This window comes from Salmo trutta, chromosome 26 (genome assembly GCF_901001165.1).
Source record: "Salmo trutta chromosome 26, fSalTru1.1, whole genome shotgun sequence".
NCBI lineage: Eukaryota > Metazoa > Chordata > Actinopteri > Salmoniformes > Salmonidae > Salmo > Salmo trutta.
The window spans coordinates 28,980,329-28,994,728 of record NC_042982.1 but is presented as its reverse complement, the minus strand read 5'-3'; the positions used below and the strand labels follow the sequence as shown (position 1 = coordinate 28,994,728).

Here is a 14,400-nt window from a genome sequence, read left to right as displayed (position 1 = left end):
GGGACATGGAACAGCGGCATGGGTGTGGGAGCGGGGTTACGTTTGTAGAAGCCTCAGGGAACCTTCTCCCCCGATCACCAAAAGGCAAGTCTCTCATCAGCTGGCAGATGTATGTTTCTGGAGAAAAACTAGCTACATGCACAGTGAAATGATGTGATTTGAACTGATGGCATCAGAATTACATTTCACTATACCTATTTCAGAGAAGTACTACATGGTACCGGCAGAATTTCACATTGTATTACAATTAAAGCTTACTTTTAGTTTAAATGGTGTAAAAAGTGATTTAAGTTGCTTGTATTCGGACTGGTGAAGACATGTTTAGGACAGAGCTTGATTTCTAGCTGGTTTACAGCACTGTTGCTCCTGCTCCACAACCCCCATCCTAAACAAGCCTGCAATCAGCTGAGGAAGACGTGGCAGTATGGGGGAGGGGTGAGTGATGGAGAGGCTGAAACTGTAACTACTTTTACAAACTTCTAGTAACTACGGTTACAACTACTGTTATAAATGCCATGTGGATTCCCTTCCATAATCATTGATTTTGAACAGGATTATTGAAAATACAATACAGGTATACGCATGTATATGAACATTGTGCCCGGTGTGCCCATTCACAACTACAAGAGGAAGCCAAAGGGATATCATCACTGACATGCACATATCCACATTATTGTACTTTACTTTTCTGTATAAAAACAAAATGACCACATCCCATACCCATATCTATTGTGCTGGTGACAGAAAATGTGTGAAAGTTAATATGATGAAAGCTGTGTGTGTGATTGAGTCAGTCTACAGCATTAGGACCATGCAGAGCACTGCATCAAATGGATCCAGGGGGAGGTCTGAAGTCTCCGCTCCAGAGGAGAGCCATAGGTTTGGCATTTGCATACCCCATTCCCAACTTCCAGAAGTTTCTTTTCCATGGTCTATAAAGGCAAGAGAAAAAACTGTAGGATCAGTCAACAGACGAGCGAACCCAGAGTGAGGGCTGAGAGAGATCGTGCCAAGCTCAGTCAGGTAAGGATTGGGAGAGACTGGGAGAAGGCTCTCTTTTGACCATGTTTTTTTTGGGAAAGCTGTTGTTTTGTTTTAATGGTTTAAATCGAAAGTACAGTGCATGCATTTAGGTTCTGAAATGGCACTCTTTTTAACATAACTTTGTGGAATGTATTCTGATTCAGGCACTCTTGCACAGTCTTTACGTTTAGTAAAACGACATATTTCCTATTATCTCAACTGTTTGGTGAGATGACTGGAGTAGCTGATAGGATGCCGCATTGATTTTCATGCAATGTATCTGTAAAGGGTATTAGATACGGCAGTTATAACTGTACTTTGAGATAATATCGTTGCTTGATGATGCATGTTGATGTTTGGTTTACAATTATTCAATAAATTAAGAGAGAACTACAAATCATTGCATTAACTATATATATATATATATATATATATATATATATATGCCAGTAATTTATTGGGTAAAACACCAACGTTTCGGCATCACTGTGCCTTTTTGAGGGTAATTGCACACACAAACAAGCAGAACAGCTACTGACTAACATTGCATAGATGATTTTGGGAGTGGTGGGATGTTATAAAAAATCCGACTTGGTTCTCTGTGGAACTGATGCTGTTCCACTGTGGCATTTCTGATTGGATGGATGTTTTTCTGGGACATGCACTGACCAATGAGAGAAGTTTTACGTGTGTGTATGCATGATATACCTAGCTACGGATCATTATTCAAGAAAATACAAAATGTTTTCAACAATGGACCCTATATCAAGGGAAGATGGAAAGAATATCAAAATTAGATGTAATAAAATAACTCCATATGGGTCTTACTAATGCTTTATCACCTGCTCTATGGAGATTACCACATGCACCTCTTTTCTTTCAGAATGAAAAACGAAAACCTTGACATCAGTATGAAAACATTTCAAGGTATCCCAAAAGAATGATGTAAAGAAATACAAAGTGAAAAATTCAGAATCTGTGAAAAAAAAGCTACACAGCCTTATATACTGCCATGTTTTTGAAGGCAGGAAAGCAATTTACAAGTAGTGGAAAATCAAAGGATTGATCAGAAGCCACTCCTCCACATGTATCCTGAGGTTACATATTTGTTCCTTTTGTTTGAACAAGTCAGACAAATAAAAGAGGGCTCCTATTAGTAACAGATAAAAAGTACCTCCATAGGTTCTATGTTGACACGATCTATTGACACAATTGTGCTGTAATGATACCTCTGAGAAATTGTGAATATCACATTTTATTTTAGAAATTGTGAATGTATGCTTTTTTGTTTTACAGTTAAGAGCACAGAGGTATCAAATTACACCCTCAGTCAGAGCCCAGCACTCTTGGCTGCTGCTATAGCTCAAGATTTCTACAGCTGCTGACGTGGCTAGAAACATGGCTGCCTAAAATTGGGACCCATTCATTTGTGCAGCCAACGTGGTGGCTAATGTCATTCAATTGCTAAATATGTGAAACCTCATTCTAAAACCACACTGTAATAACACATTACACTCAGTAAACAAAACATTAAGAACACTTGCTCTTTCCATGATGAATCCAGGTGAAAGCTATGATCCCTTATTGATGTCACTTCTTATGAAGAGGAGACAGGCTAAAGAAGGATTTTTAAGCCTTTAGACAATATAGACATGGATTGTATGTGTGCCATTCAGAGGGTGAATGGGCAAGACAAGATTTAAGTGCCTTTGAAATGTGTATGGTAGGTGCCAAGCACACCAGTTTGTGTCAAGAACTGCAACACTGCTGGGGTTTTCACACTCAACAGGACATCCAGCCAACTTGAGACAACTGTGGGAAGCATTGAGGTCAACATGGGCCAGCATCCCTGTGAAACGCTTTCGATGCCTTATAGAGCCCATGCCCCGATATATTGAGTCTTTTCTGAGGGCAAAATGGGGGGGGGGGGTGCACCTCAACCTCAATATACTCAGCGTATACAGGCCATACAAAAATAGACCCTTTGAAACAATGGTCTCAAATACCAACACAGGATTTCCAACATTATTGTATTTCTGTCTGCTTTCAGGCTTCTATAGCTGCTCAAAAACCAGAAGACAGAAAGGATGTGGGTGACCAACGTTGTAGTTCTGTGCTTCCTGGCCGTTGCGGCCTCCGGAGAAGACAAGAAGAAGCTGAGCAGCCATGCCACCACCATGGCTGACAAGAGCGCCAACCTGGCCTTCAGCCTCTACCACACGGTGGCCAAGGAGAAGGACCTTGACAACATCCTGATATCCCCTGTGGTGGTGGCCTCCTCCCTTGGCATGGTGGCTCTCGGGGGCAAGGCATCAACCGCCTCCCAGGTCAAGTCTGTCCTCAGTGCTGACGCCCTGAAGGATGAGCACCTGCACACAGGCCTGTCAGAGCTTCTGACTGAGGTCAGCGACCCCAAGACTCGTAACGTCACATGGAAGATCAGTAACCGCCTCTACGGCCCCAGCTCGGTCACCTTCGCCGACAACTTTGTGAAGAGCAGCAAGAAGCACTACAACTATGACCACTCGAAGATCAACCTCAGGGACAAGAGGAGTGCAGTGAACTCCATCAACGAATGGGCGTCCAAGTCGACAGACGGCAAGCTGCCTGAGATCACCAAGGATGTGCAGAATGCCGACGGAGCAACGATCGCGAACGCTATGTTCTTCAAGCGTAAGTTGAGTTATTCAAAAACACACAGTAGCCTAGTAGTTAGTACCTTTGACTACTGTTATTACTGTTTATATTGGGGAGTATTCAACAGTAAGATTGTGAGATGTGAATATCTTTAGAAAACATTATCCTCTTTCTCCAGCTCACTGGGATGAGAAGTTCCATGAGAAGATGGTAGACAACCGTGGCTTCCTGGTGACCCGTTCATTCACAGTCTCTGTTCCCATGATGCATCGCACCGGTAGGTTTTACTAACCTTTTGAATAGAGACATACCTTACTATACACCTTCATATAAGACATTATCTACATCATTATCAAGAGAACTTGACTCATCTATTCTCATCCCATGACTGTGTTCCACAGGTCTCTATAAGTTCCATGATGACACAGAGAACAGGTTGTTTGTGCTGGACATGCCACTGGGCCAGAAGCAGTCCAGCCTGGTGTTCATCATGCCCTATCACCTGGAACCCCTTGAGAGGCTGGAGAAGCTGCTGACCCGCAAGCAGCTGGAAACCTGGATGGGCAAGATGGAGGAGAGGGCCGTGGCCATCTCTCTGCCCAAAGTCAGCATGGAGGTTAGCCACAACCTCCAGGTAATCACATCATTGCGATTATATTGTTTGCAATAGATTTAAGGGTCATTAAAGACTTATCTCATAAACTATGACTCAACTCGCAAGCTTGACTATAAAATAACATATTTGACTTACATATGAAACATTTCTCCAAATTTCACCGTCTATTGTACTCTTCTCTCCAGAAAACTCTTGGTGAACTTGGTCTGACCGACGCTGTGGACAAAACCAAGGCCGATCTGTCCAACATCTCCGGCAAGAAGGACCTGTACCTCTCCAACGTGTTCCACGCCTCTTCAATGGAGTGGGACATCGAGGGGAACCCCTTCGACACCAGCATCTTCGGAAGCGAGAAGCTGAGGAACCCCAAGTTGTTCTATGCTGACCATCCCTTCATCTTCCTGGTGAAGGACAACAAGACCAACTCCATCCTCTTCATCGGCAGAATGGTGCGACCCAAAGGAGACAAGATGCGTGACGAGTTGTAATAGTTAATGGACAGTTTGAGAGATACGGTTACTGATTTAATCATGCCAGGAAATAGTATGTGTATTATGGTATGACTGTTACCCAAAGAACACATTCCAATAGGTCATCTGTGGACTGAATATCTAGACCTACTATTGTATCACAGACACATTAAGCACTCCCAGGGAACAGGAACATTCAAATAAATGCTGTTTGGCCTTTGCAATGCGCCATAATCAATAACATTGTCAAAGTCTGCATTTCAATACATTTCAGGAAAAAGCCAAACACCACCTGAACATTGAATAGCAGACGACCCGACAGCATGCTTATATTAAGTATGATCTCTCTGATTTTTGCCTTCCATAAAATCAGACATTTTCCACCATTCTTTTCACCAGTATAGGTTTGGCTTCTCTCTCTTATTGGGTTTGTGATATGTGTGGTTAGTTGCATTATCTTTAATGTTTAAAGAGAAAAAGATTGTTGCACAAGCTAATTTCATGTCATACTGTTTTCCACTTTCCACCCTGCAAAGTACATTTCTCATGCTTTTACAGTTTTTGCCTCCCAGGTGCACTGAAACTGTTCCTCTGAAACTGTTCCTCTGCAGTCTTTGATTTGATTGAATTATCTATGCCATTTGCCAACCAAACTGTGTGACTTTGTTGTAGGCATTTACCACTAAACCTTGGAATGTTGCCATAATGCAATGTGTCATTTTTAACTCTTTTTTTTCAATAAAAAGAAACCTAAAATGAACTTTGTGTCTGATTAACATTGAGTTTATCCACGTAAGAATCTGGTCAGTTTCCTCAAAGCATACTGATACATCAAGAAAGGGTTAGATGTAGCATAGTAAAGGGCTCATAAGGGGCCATAATCAGGATGCAAGCCTCTGAAATGAACTACATTTTGCAGTGAGTGTGCAATTCTGCAGAACGTGTCTTAACTGTCTGGCTTCAGTGAGGCGAATGATACTCGTTCCAGTCGACCTGATGGCCAACATTCCTCTGTCTACAGAATGGATGTGGAGATTCTTTCCCCGGAGACCCTAAGTTGCAAACCTGCGAAAGTCACACAATTCCAAAGGATTTCCCAATCTTACAGACCTTACCCACTTTTATTAACACAGTAGTTAGTACTGTCAGAGTTTACGTTTTGTATAGATATCACTAAGTTAGGAAATTCCCATTATAGAGCTAATAAACCTAGCTGGGTGAGATTGGAGTGCAAGGTTAACATGGTAAACAGGGAGAAAGAGATCTACTCAACAAGGAAGTAAAATTTATGACATCTCTATTGTCAATTGACAGACCTCAGACACGAAACTGATTCAGAAACTGTTCATCAACCATCCTAAATAATTATGAAAAACAGACATTTTGTAGAATCTGGGGTGTTAGAAACAAAGTTGTATTCCATCATCACATGCTGGTAAACAATGTAGAGTAAAGGACAAAGAGAATGGAGGGGACAGAAAGAGCAAGAGGGGATCTCAGCGCCATCTCCTGGTGAATAGAGGAACCATGTGGAGAATACTTTCCCTTTCTTTTTGTCTCGAAGAGCCATTGAAATAAGTGTCACATACATGTAAATAAAACAGTGATTTATTTAATTAAATATATCATATTTACATCAGTCTTTGTGTCTCATAAATATCCAAGACTTATATCATAATGAATGCATCTTTACGTTACTGATTACGGATTGCATTATTGATTACTTTAGTCATGTAACTGTAATCAGTAACAAATTACATTTTTCAACACTGTGCATCTTGAAAATTAAAGTTGCATACTGTATATTATTTTAATTCATTGTTCTCATAGTCTATGAAGTAGATGAAATAATAGAAGACAATAAAAGCTCACCAATATGTATCATCAAACATCCATCTGCATATATCATTGCTCATGTTATTTGGTAATGATCTATTCATGTTTTGCGCTGCATAGGTAACCCTAAAGTATGAGCTCAAAGCGCCTGTAATGGACGCTCATTCATTTTCATTTATACAAGTCATACCTTCAACCAAACAAGAGATGGTACTCTTGTCCATGAAGGCATAGACATCAGACATGACAATTCTTTACTTGTCTTGTCTATGGAGAATCAGTATACTCCGTGTCCTGCTTAAAGGAAAGACGTTTTACAGAAACATTACATAGACAATCTATAACAACGGGACACAGCATGCATATACTAATTAGGTTTTGAATTTCTAGAGGTCAATGTAAAACATAGAAATCCACAGTGTCTGTCCTTAGTTTTTGCATTGTATCATTGTCCTCAAATAGCACTCTTTTTTCTCATACAAAAAAACATGATTAATATAGGGAATTATTTACCTAGATGCCAACAAACTTTTGGTCCATTAACAATACAGTAGATATATATCCGATTTCCTCTCACAACTTTGGAACGCTAACCTTACATCCTTACAAAGCTTTTCGGCCATAACTTAAAAATGGAATATCATATTTTGCCATAACTAACAAAATGTCTTATTTCACCCCAAAACTCTCATCAGGTGGAGAGAAGTGCTCCTTTCAAAATGTTTAGAAGAGTGATGAAACATTAAAAAAGTAACATAACTCCTATTATGCATGTGATTAGAAGCTACAGTACAGTACGGGAGTGGAGTGATACAGTAGTACATCCTGTTGAGCACTGGGGCCTCAACTCCACTGGCCATGGGATATACAATTAATGTCAAATTGATGTCAAAAGTTGATATGTTTTGGATTTTAGCTAACCCTAAACTTAACCCTTTTCCTAACCTTAACTTAATTTTCCTTAGCTGCTACATTAATTATCCTAACCTGCTGCGTAAATTCTCCTAACCTGCTACGAAAAATCAATTTTGACATAAACTGTATCCCATATAGACAAAACCACTCCACTGACACGAAGCCACTTAGTGGCCAATGGGAGACCAGAGACATAAGTGTATGGTTCATTAAGAAGACACGCACTATCCCTGTCGCAGGACAGTAATACAACAACCTTCATTTCATTAGTGCTCTCCCTTTCTGCTGTGCTGGCCACAAGCAGATCACACAGACAGAAGCCAGGAAATCCTATTAAAGGAGGCCACGTAAGCTGCAGTGAGCAGGCCAGTCCATGTCCTCTGTCCTCCAGTCCTTCATCATCCCTTTCTCTTCCTCTCTCTCTTTGGATGTGTCCTCTTCTCCCCATGTTTGTTTCCCTCTGTCTGTCTCGTCTGCTCAGATTTTAGGCTTGTCCACCTCCCGGTTGGCCTTGCGAAATATCGTCTTGATCTCATCTGTCACCATCTCTTGCCAGTTGTCCCTGAGAATGGAAGATCAAATAACATTTAAACATACTTCACTTAAAACAGTAGTCTAGTAGGCCTATCAGATTATAGCAAACAAGACAGCTGGTGAGACAAGATGAGACGAGAGGACATGGCAGAAGAAGCATGACTAAGAATGTTAATTGTCTTAGAGAACAGGAGGCTGGAGAGGGAAGGACGGCTCATAATAATGTCTGGAATGGAGTGAATAGAGTGAATTCCATTCATTCCGTTCCAGCCATTTCTATGAGCCCGTACTCCCCAATTAAGGTGTCACCAGCCACCTGTGTCTCAGAGGTGCTGCCTCAAATGAGAGGGTGAGAAGAAAGGAAGGACGAAAATGAGGGTGAACCACTCACAATGGAAAGAGATTATCCAAAATGAATAGAGCTTTTCTGGGATGGTCAAGCTCTGCTTTAACGGTATTGAAGGTGATACGATCAGAATATTAGAGAAGAGATCAGATCAAGACTGGAAGAGATCAGATCAAGAGTCTATGGATAGACAGTATAGGGGGCGGGGGGTGGTAGTAGAGGGGGCTCAACAAAATCCCACAGATTGTGAAATACACAAACTACATGCAACAGAAGAACCCACACAACAACTAGCTTTCCACCATGACACAACAGAGCACGGCATGCAAGTTGCTAGCTACCTCCTCGATTTTGACTCAGAGAATCAAGCTTTTTTCTCTGCTTTTTTCCCCTTGTACGCAGCTATATCCTCTGGGTTCAGTCCATGATTGTCATCCCTAAAGTAGGCAAAACATGTAATGCCACCATAACAGCCTCAATCACATCCTAGTATTCATTGGGGCTCCATTTTGCTCATGTAGTGAATGATGAGAAATGTGTGAAATGACTACACATAAACACATAGAACTGCTGTATAATCAATGCACAAAATTCACCAAATGAAATGTTGACATGTTAAGATTCACTTAGGGTGGTTCTCGCCAGGGTGTCAACATAAGGTACTGTATTGTGAGTTCTTACCCTGGTTTAATCTCTGGAGGGTTCGGTAAAGGCTTTGTGAAGTTTTCTTTCCCAACCAGCCAGTATGTCTCTTCAATGCCTTTACCCTGTAAGAACACATCATTATTCATGATTTATTTATAAACAGCTGAAAGAAATCCTACAGGTGAACACAGAGGATAATGTATTGTGAGGTGTTTATACCTTCAGCTCTGTCATGCCCCTGACGTCTATCTTGTAGCCCTCGTTGAGGGAGCGCAGGATCTTCACAGTGCTCATGTTCACATGAATTCTATAAGCTGAACGGAAATAACACTGTCACTACAAACCATACCATAATGCAGACATCCTGAGCAGAAATACACTGACTGTACAAAACATTAAGAACTGTTCTTTCCATGACAGACTGACCAGGTGAATCCAGGTGAAAGCTATGATCCTTTATTGATGTCACCTGTTAAATCTACTTCAACCAGTGTAGATGAAGGGGAGGAGACAGGTTAAAGAATGATTTTTAAGCCTTGAGACAATACCGACATGGATTGTGTATGTGTGCCATTCAGAAGGTGAACGGGCAAGACAAAATATTGAAATGCCTTTGAACGGGGTATGGCAGTAGGTGCCAGGCCAGGTGCACTGGTTTGTGTCAAGAGGATGCAACTCAATATTAAAAAGGTGTTCTTAATGTTTTGTAAATCAACACCAAGAACCTCTGATACTCACGCAGCCCAGTGGATTCCATACGAGAGGCAGTGTTGACTGTGTCTCCAAAAAGGCAGTACCGAGGCATGGTCAGACCCACCACCCCAGCAACACATGACCCTGTACACACACAACACACGTGTGCATCACATCTCAGACATCACATTGAGAAACCAAACCCTGGCCTGCTACTGTTTCAGCCGTCCTCATTATGACTGATGGATCCCCACATACACACAGTTAGAAAAGAAAATAGAATCAAACTGATTGATTATGATATGAAGAGTTTATTTCCAAAACGTTATATCCACACATTTTTCACGTTTGTGTTTTTTTCACTTTAAATGATTGCTGCTTATGGGTACCTTCATGTGTGTGTAAAATATGACTGTTTAAATTAATATATTTTAAGTGTGCATTAAAATGTAGATCTTTTTTTTGCAAAACGCTATATCCATTGTTTAGCTGGAATGCAATGTTTGCATACTGTATATTTGACTGTGATATTTGGTTGTCTCACCTACAGTACCAGTCAAAAGTTTGGACATACCTACTCATTCAAGGGTTTTTCTTTATTTTTACTATTTTCTACAATGTAGAATAATAGTGAAGACATCAAAACAATTAAATAACACATATGGAATCATGTAGTAACCAAAAAGGTGTTAAACAAATCAAAATATATTTTATATTTGAGATTCTTCCAAGTAGCCACCCTTTCCCTTGATGACAGCTTTGCACACTTGGCATTCTGTCAACCCCAGTGTCACGACTCCCAGCGAAGGTGGCTCCCCCTCCTGCTCGGGTGGCCCTCGGCGCTCATCGTCACCGGCCTACTAGCTGCCACTGATTCCCTTTAGTTTTCCCCCCTTTCCGTTATTGTTTGCATCTGTTCTGTGTTGGGGTGATTAGCTTTGCTATATTAGCCAGTAGGCCCGCCTGCTCTTTGTGAGGGATTGTTTCTATGTATGCTGTGCTTGGTGACACGCTGATTTTGCCTTAGTGCGTGTGTTTGCGCCAACAGTGTTTTGTCCCCTGTGTTTGGGGCACTTTGTTTTGTGTGCGCTCATTTCACTGTTTGGGGCTGGCATGTGTTTTAGCCGTTGTGCTCATTAAAGCCACTACACTGTATCGCTGCTTCCTGCATTTGATTCCTCGCCAGCACGACACCCAAGCCTTACACCCAGCTTCATGAGGTAGTCACCTGGAATGCATTTAAATGAACAGGTGTGCCTTGTTAAAAGTTAATTTGTGGAATTTCTTTCCTTCTTAATGCGTTTGAGCTAATTAGTCGTGTTGAGACAAGGTAGGGGTGGTATACAGAAGATAGCCCTATTTGGTAAAAGACCAAGTACATTTTATGTCAAGAACAGCAAATAAGCAAAGAGAAATGACAGTCCATCATTCCTAGACATGAAGGTCAGTCAATGCGGAAGAAATCTATAGAACTTTCAAAGTTTCTTCAAGTGCAGTCACAAAAACCATCAAGCACTATGATGAAACTGGCTCTCTTGAGGACCGCCACAGGAAAGGAAGACCCAGAGTTACCTCTGTTGCAGAAGAGAAGTTCATTAGAGTTAGCTGCACCTCAGATTGCAGCCCAAATAAATATTTACGTCACAAATGTATCAGTTCTTTATTAAAAATGTATTTATTTGTTACAGTACATTTGACTGTGTAAAACCTGGCAATACTACTTATTTATTTGTGAGTGAGGTGGATACATAGCGTTTTGCAAAAGAACATGATTATTTGTCTCTGAAATGAAAACATCAAGTGATAGATTTCAAACAAATACCTGTCTGTTATTGAACAACCCCATGTCATGATTAGATAGTGAAAAAACACACCAATCGCTTTCATAAATTCTTTAAACTGTAGAAGCTAATTTACCAAGATTTCTGAAAATGGATATATTGCATTTTGGAAAGAAACTCTTCATCTTTATAAACACCTCACATTGGGATTCAGCCTTTGAGCAATATTGATCAACTAGCTAATATGTGACCTAACTTCAGAGTGTCTGCCAGGCAGGGACGACCCAATGCCCTCTCTCACCTGAGTGTATCCCTATTCGTATCCGGACGGGCACGCCGGGCATGTGGCGCATCTGGAAGGTGCCCACAGAGCTCAGGATGTTCAGGGACATGTTGGCTATCTCCGCTGCGTGTTTGTTGCCATTCCTCTTGGGTAGACCTGATGCCACCATGTAGGCGTCACCAATGGTCTCCACCTACACAATGAAAACAAACAGGCATACAGTAAACATTTCCACATTGATACTCAAAAAATCATCACGTCACTTGATCTGTGCTGTTGTGATGCTTCCCTAGCACCGCACCCCAACCCGTTTCCAGCAACTATGATGCCTCTGCTCAGCTCATTTCGGTTCAGCTCAGTAGTGTGAAAATAGTATAATTGACCTTGTATACGTCGTGGTTGCTGAGCACAGCGTCGAACAGCGTGTACAGGTCATTGAGCAGGTCCACCACCTCGATGGGATCACTGAGGGAGGAGATGGTGGTGAAGCCTACTATGTCACTGAAGTAGATGGTGACCTGGTCAAAGTACTCTGGCTCCACCGTCGCACCCGTCTTTAGAGCCTCTGCCACAGAACTGTAATTTGACAAGGGACATTTTGTATTTGTGGTAATGTGACACAGAGCAACAAACAATCATTAAAAGTCAAAAGTATGGTACTGTATCATGTTATGAAAGGATAATACCCTTGGCATTGTACAAGAATGATATCTTGAAATAACAAAATGCCCATTGTCTTCTTTAGTTGTCTGTGTGTGTGTGTTATAACATGAAGCTCACGGAGGCAGCATCTCAGACAGCAGTTTCTCCGTCCTCTGTTTCTCCACTTCCAGCTCCTCTGTCCTCTCTCTGATCAGGTCCTCCAGGTTAGATGAGTACTGTTCCAGCATCCGCAACATGGAGTCAATGATGTTGGTCTTCTTGCCCTTGTTGATCAGCTTGAACTGTGACATAACACCATCATCATCATCATTGGTGCACCATTACATTATGTAATATTATGTATGACTTATGCTCTCTGTAAAAATCTATAAAGCTATGAGCCAAGACTTTGTCCGTGTCTGAATATCCATACTAGCGTTTGCATTTTTTTTTTTTTTATATATATATTTCAGGGGTGGATCAGCTTTAATATTGCGGATAGATGGTTACTTCCATCAATGTAATTGTCTGCATCATTTCCAATCACCCAGATATTTTTGGGTGATTGGACGTATATATATCCATATACGTACATACCCATACATACCCATATACAGTCGTGGCCAAAAGTTTGAGAATGATACAAATATTAATTTTCACAAAGTCTGCTGCCTCAGTTTGTATGATGGCAATTTGCATATACACCCTGGAATGTTATGAAGAGTGATCAGATGCATTGCAATTAATTGCAAAGTCCCTATTTGCCATGCAAATTAACTGAATCCCCCAAAAAGCATTTCCACTGCACTTCAGCCCTGCCACAAAAGGACCAGCTGACATCACGTCAGTGATTCTCTCGTTAACACAGGTGTGAGTGTTGACGAGGACAAGGCTGGAGATCACTCTGTCATGCTGATTGAGTTTGAATAACAAACTGGAAGCTTCAAAAGGAGGGTGGTGCTTGGAATCATTGTTCTTCCTCTGTCAACCATGGTTACCTGCAAGGAAACACGTGCCGTCATCATTGCTTTGCACAAAAAGAGCTTCACAGGCAAGGATATTGCTGCCAGTAAGATTGCACCTAAATCAACCATTTATCGGATCATCAAGAACTTCAAGGAGAGCTGTTCAATTGTTGTGAAGAAGGCTTCATGGTTCCCAAGAAAGTCCAGTAAGCGCCAGGACCGTCTCCTAAAGTTGATTCAGCTGCAGGATCGGGCACCACCAGTACAGAGCTTGCTCAGGAATGGCAGCAGGCAGGTGTGAGTGCATCTGCATGCACAGTGAGGCGAAGACTTTTGGAGGATGATCTGGTGTCAAGAAGGGTAGCAAAGAAGCCACTTCTCTCCAGGAAAAACATCAGGGACAGAGTGATATTCTGCAAAAGGTACAGGGATTGGACTGCTGGGGACTGGGGTAAAGTCATTTTCTCTGATGAATCCTCTTTGCGATTGTTTGGGGCATCCGGAAAAAAGCTTGTCCGGAGAAGACAAGGTGAGCGCTACCATCAGTCCTGTGTCATGCCAACAGTAAAGCATCCTGAGACCATTCATGTGTGGGGTTGCTTCTCAGCCAAGGGAGTGGGCTCACTCACAATGTTGCCTAAGAACACAGCCATGAATAAAGAATGGTACCAACACATCCTCCGAGAGCAACTTCTCCCAACTATCCAGGAACAGTTTGGTGATGAACAATGCCTTTTCCAGCATGATGGAGCACCTTGCCATAAGGCAAAGTGATAACTAAACATCGGTATTTTGGGTCCATGGCCAGGAAACTCCCCAGACCTTAATCCCATTGAGAATTTGTGGTCAATCCTCAAGAAGCGGGTGAACAAACAAAACCCCACAAATTCTGACAAACTCCAAGCAATGATTATGCAAGAATGGGCTGCCATCAGTCAGGATGTGGCCCAGAAGTTAATTGACAGCATGCCAGGGCAGATTGCAGAGGGTCAACACTGCAAATATTGACTCTGC

At 41.7% G+C, this 14,400-nt stretch overlaps 2 protein-coding genes across 5 annotated transcripts in view; one reads left to right on the top strand and one right to left on the bottom strand.

Moving 5' to 3' along the window:
* Nucleotides 1-747: 747 nt before the first annotated feature.
* LOC115163601 (serpin H1) lies at nt 748-5,506 on the top strand. Of its 4 annotated transcripts, none has more exons than XM_029715622.1 (6): nt 748-1,023; nt 1,907-1,968; nt 3,074-3,696; nt 3,839-3,937; nt 4,062-4,294; nt 4,462-5,506. In XM_029715622.1, exons 3-6 carry the CDS (start codon nt 3,111-3,113, stop codon nt 4,762-4,764), a joined length of 1,221 nt encoding a protein of 406 aa, XP_029571482.1. In that variant the 5' UTR covers nt 748-1,023; nt 1,907-1,968; nt 3,074-3,110; the 3' UTR covers nt 4,765-5,506. The 4 variants fall into 4 exon arrangements, with proteins under 4 accessions (XP_029571482.1, XP_029571480.1, XP_029571481.1 ...); XM_029715620.1 differs by having other exon boundaries at nt 751-1,023; nt 1,907-1,950; XM_029715621.1 differs by lacking the exon at nt 1,907-1,968 and having other exon boundaries at nt 752-1,023.
* Nucleotides 5,507-7,980: 2,474 nt separating this feature from the next.
* Nucleotides 7,981-14,400, bottom strand: part of LOC115163599 (retinal guanylyl cyclase 2) — a 28,839-nt gene continuing 22,419 nt past the window's right edge. Inside the window, exons 13-20 of the mRNA XM_029715619.1 lie at nt 12,560-12,723; nt 12,163-12,355; nt 11,798-11,972; nt 9,761-9,859; nt 9,242-9,336; nt 9,059-9,144; nt 8,719-8,814; nt 7,981-8,059 (exon numbers count right to left, since the gene is read on the bottom strand). Coding sequence (XP_029571479.1) covers nt 8,742-8,814; nt 9,059-9,144; nt 9,242-9,336; nt 9,761-9,859; nt 11,798-11,972; nt 12,163-12,355; nt 12,560-12,723 — 885 coding nt within the window. The 3' untranslated portion in view covers nt 7,981-8,059; nt 8,719-8,741. The remainder of the gene's footprint in view (nt 8,060-8,718; nt 8,815-9,058; nt 9,145-9,241; nt 9,337-9,760; nt 9,860-11,797; nt 11,973-12,162; nt 12,356-12,559; nt 12,724-14,400) is intronic.

Bases quoted from the DNA above. Each gene is read 5' to 3' on its own strand.
- LOC115163601 (XM_029715622.1), top strand. From the start codon at position 3,111: ATGTGGGTGACCAACGTTGTAGTTCTGTGCTTCCTGGCCGTTGCGGCC. The intron at 3,697-3,838 runs GTAAGTTGAGTT...CTCTTTCTCCAG, and splicing joins GAACGCTATGTTCTTCAAGC to CTCACTGGGATGAGAAGTTC. The intron at 4,295-4,461 runs GTAATCACATCA...TCTTCTCTCCAG, and splicing joins AGGTTAGCCACAACCTCCAG to AAAACTCTTGGTGAACTTGG.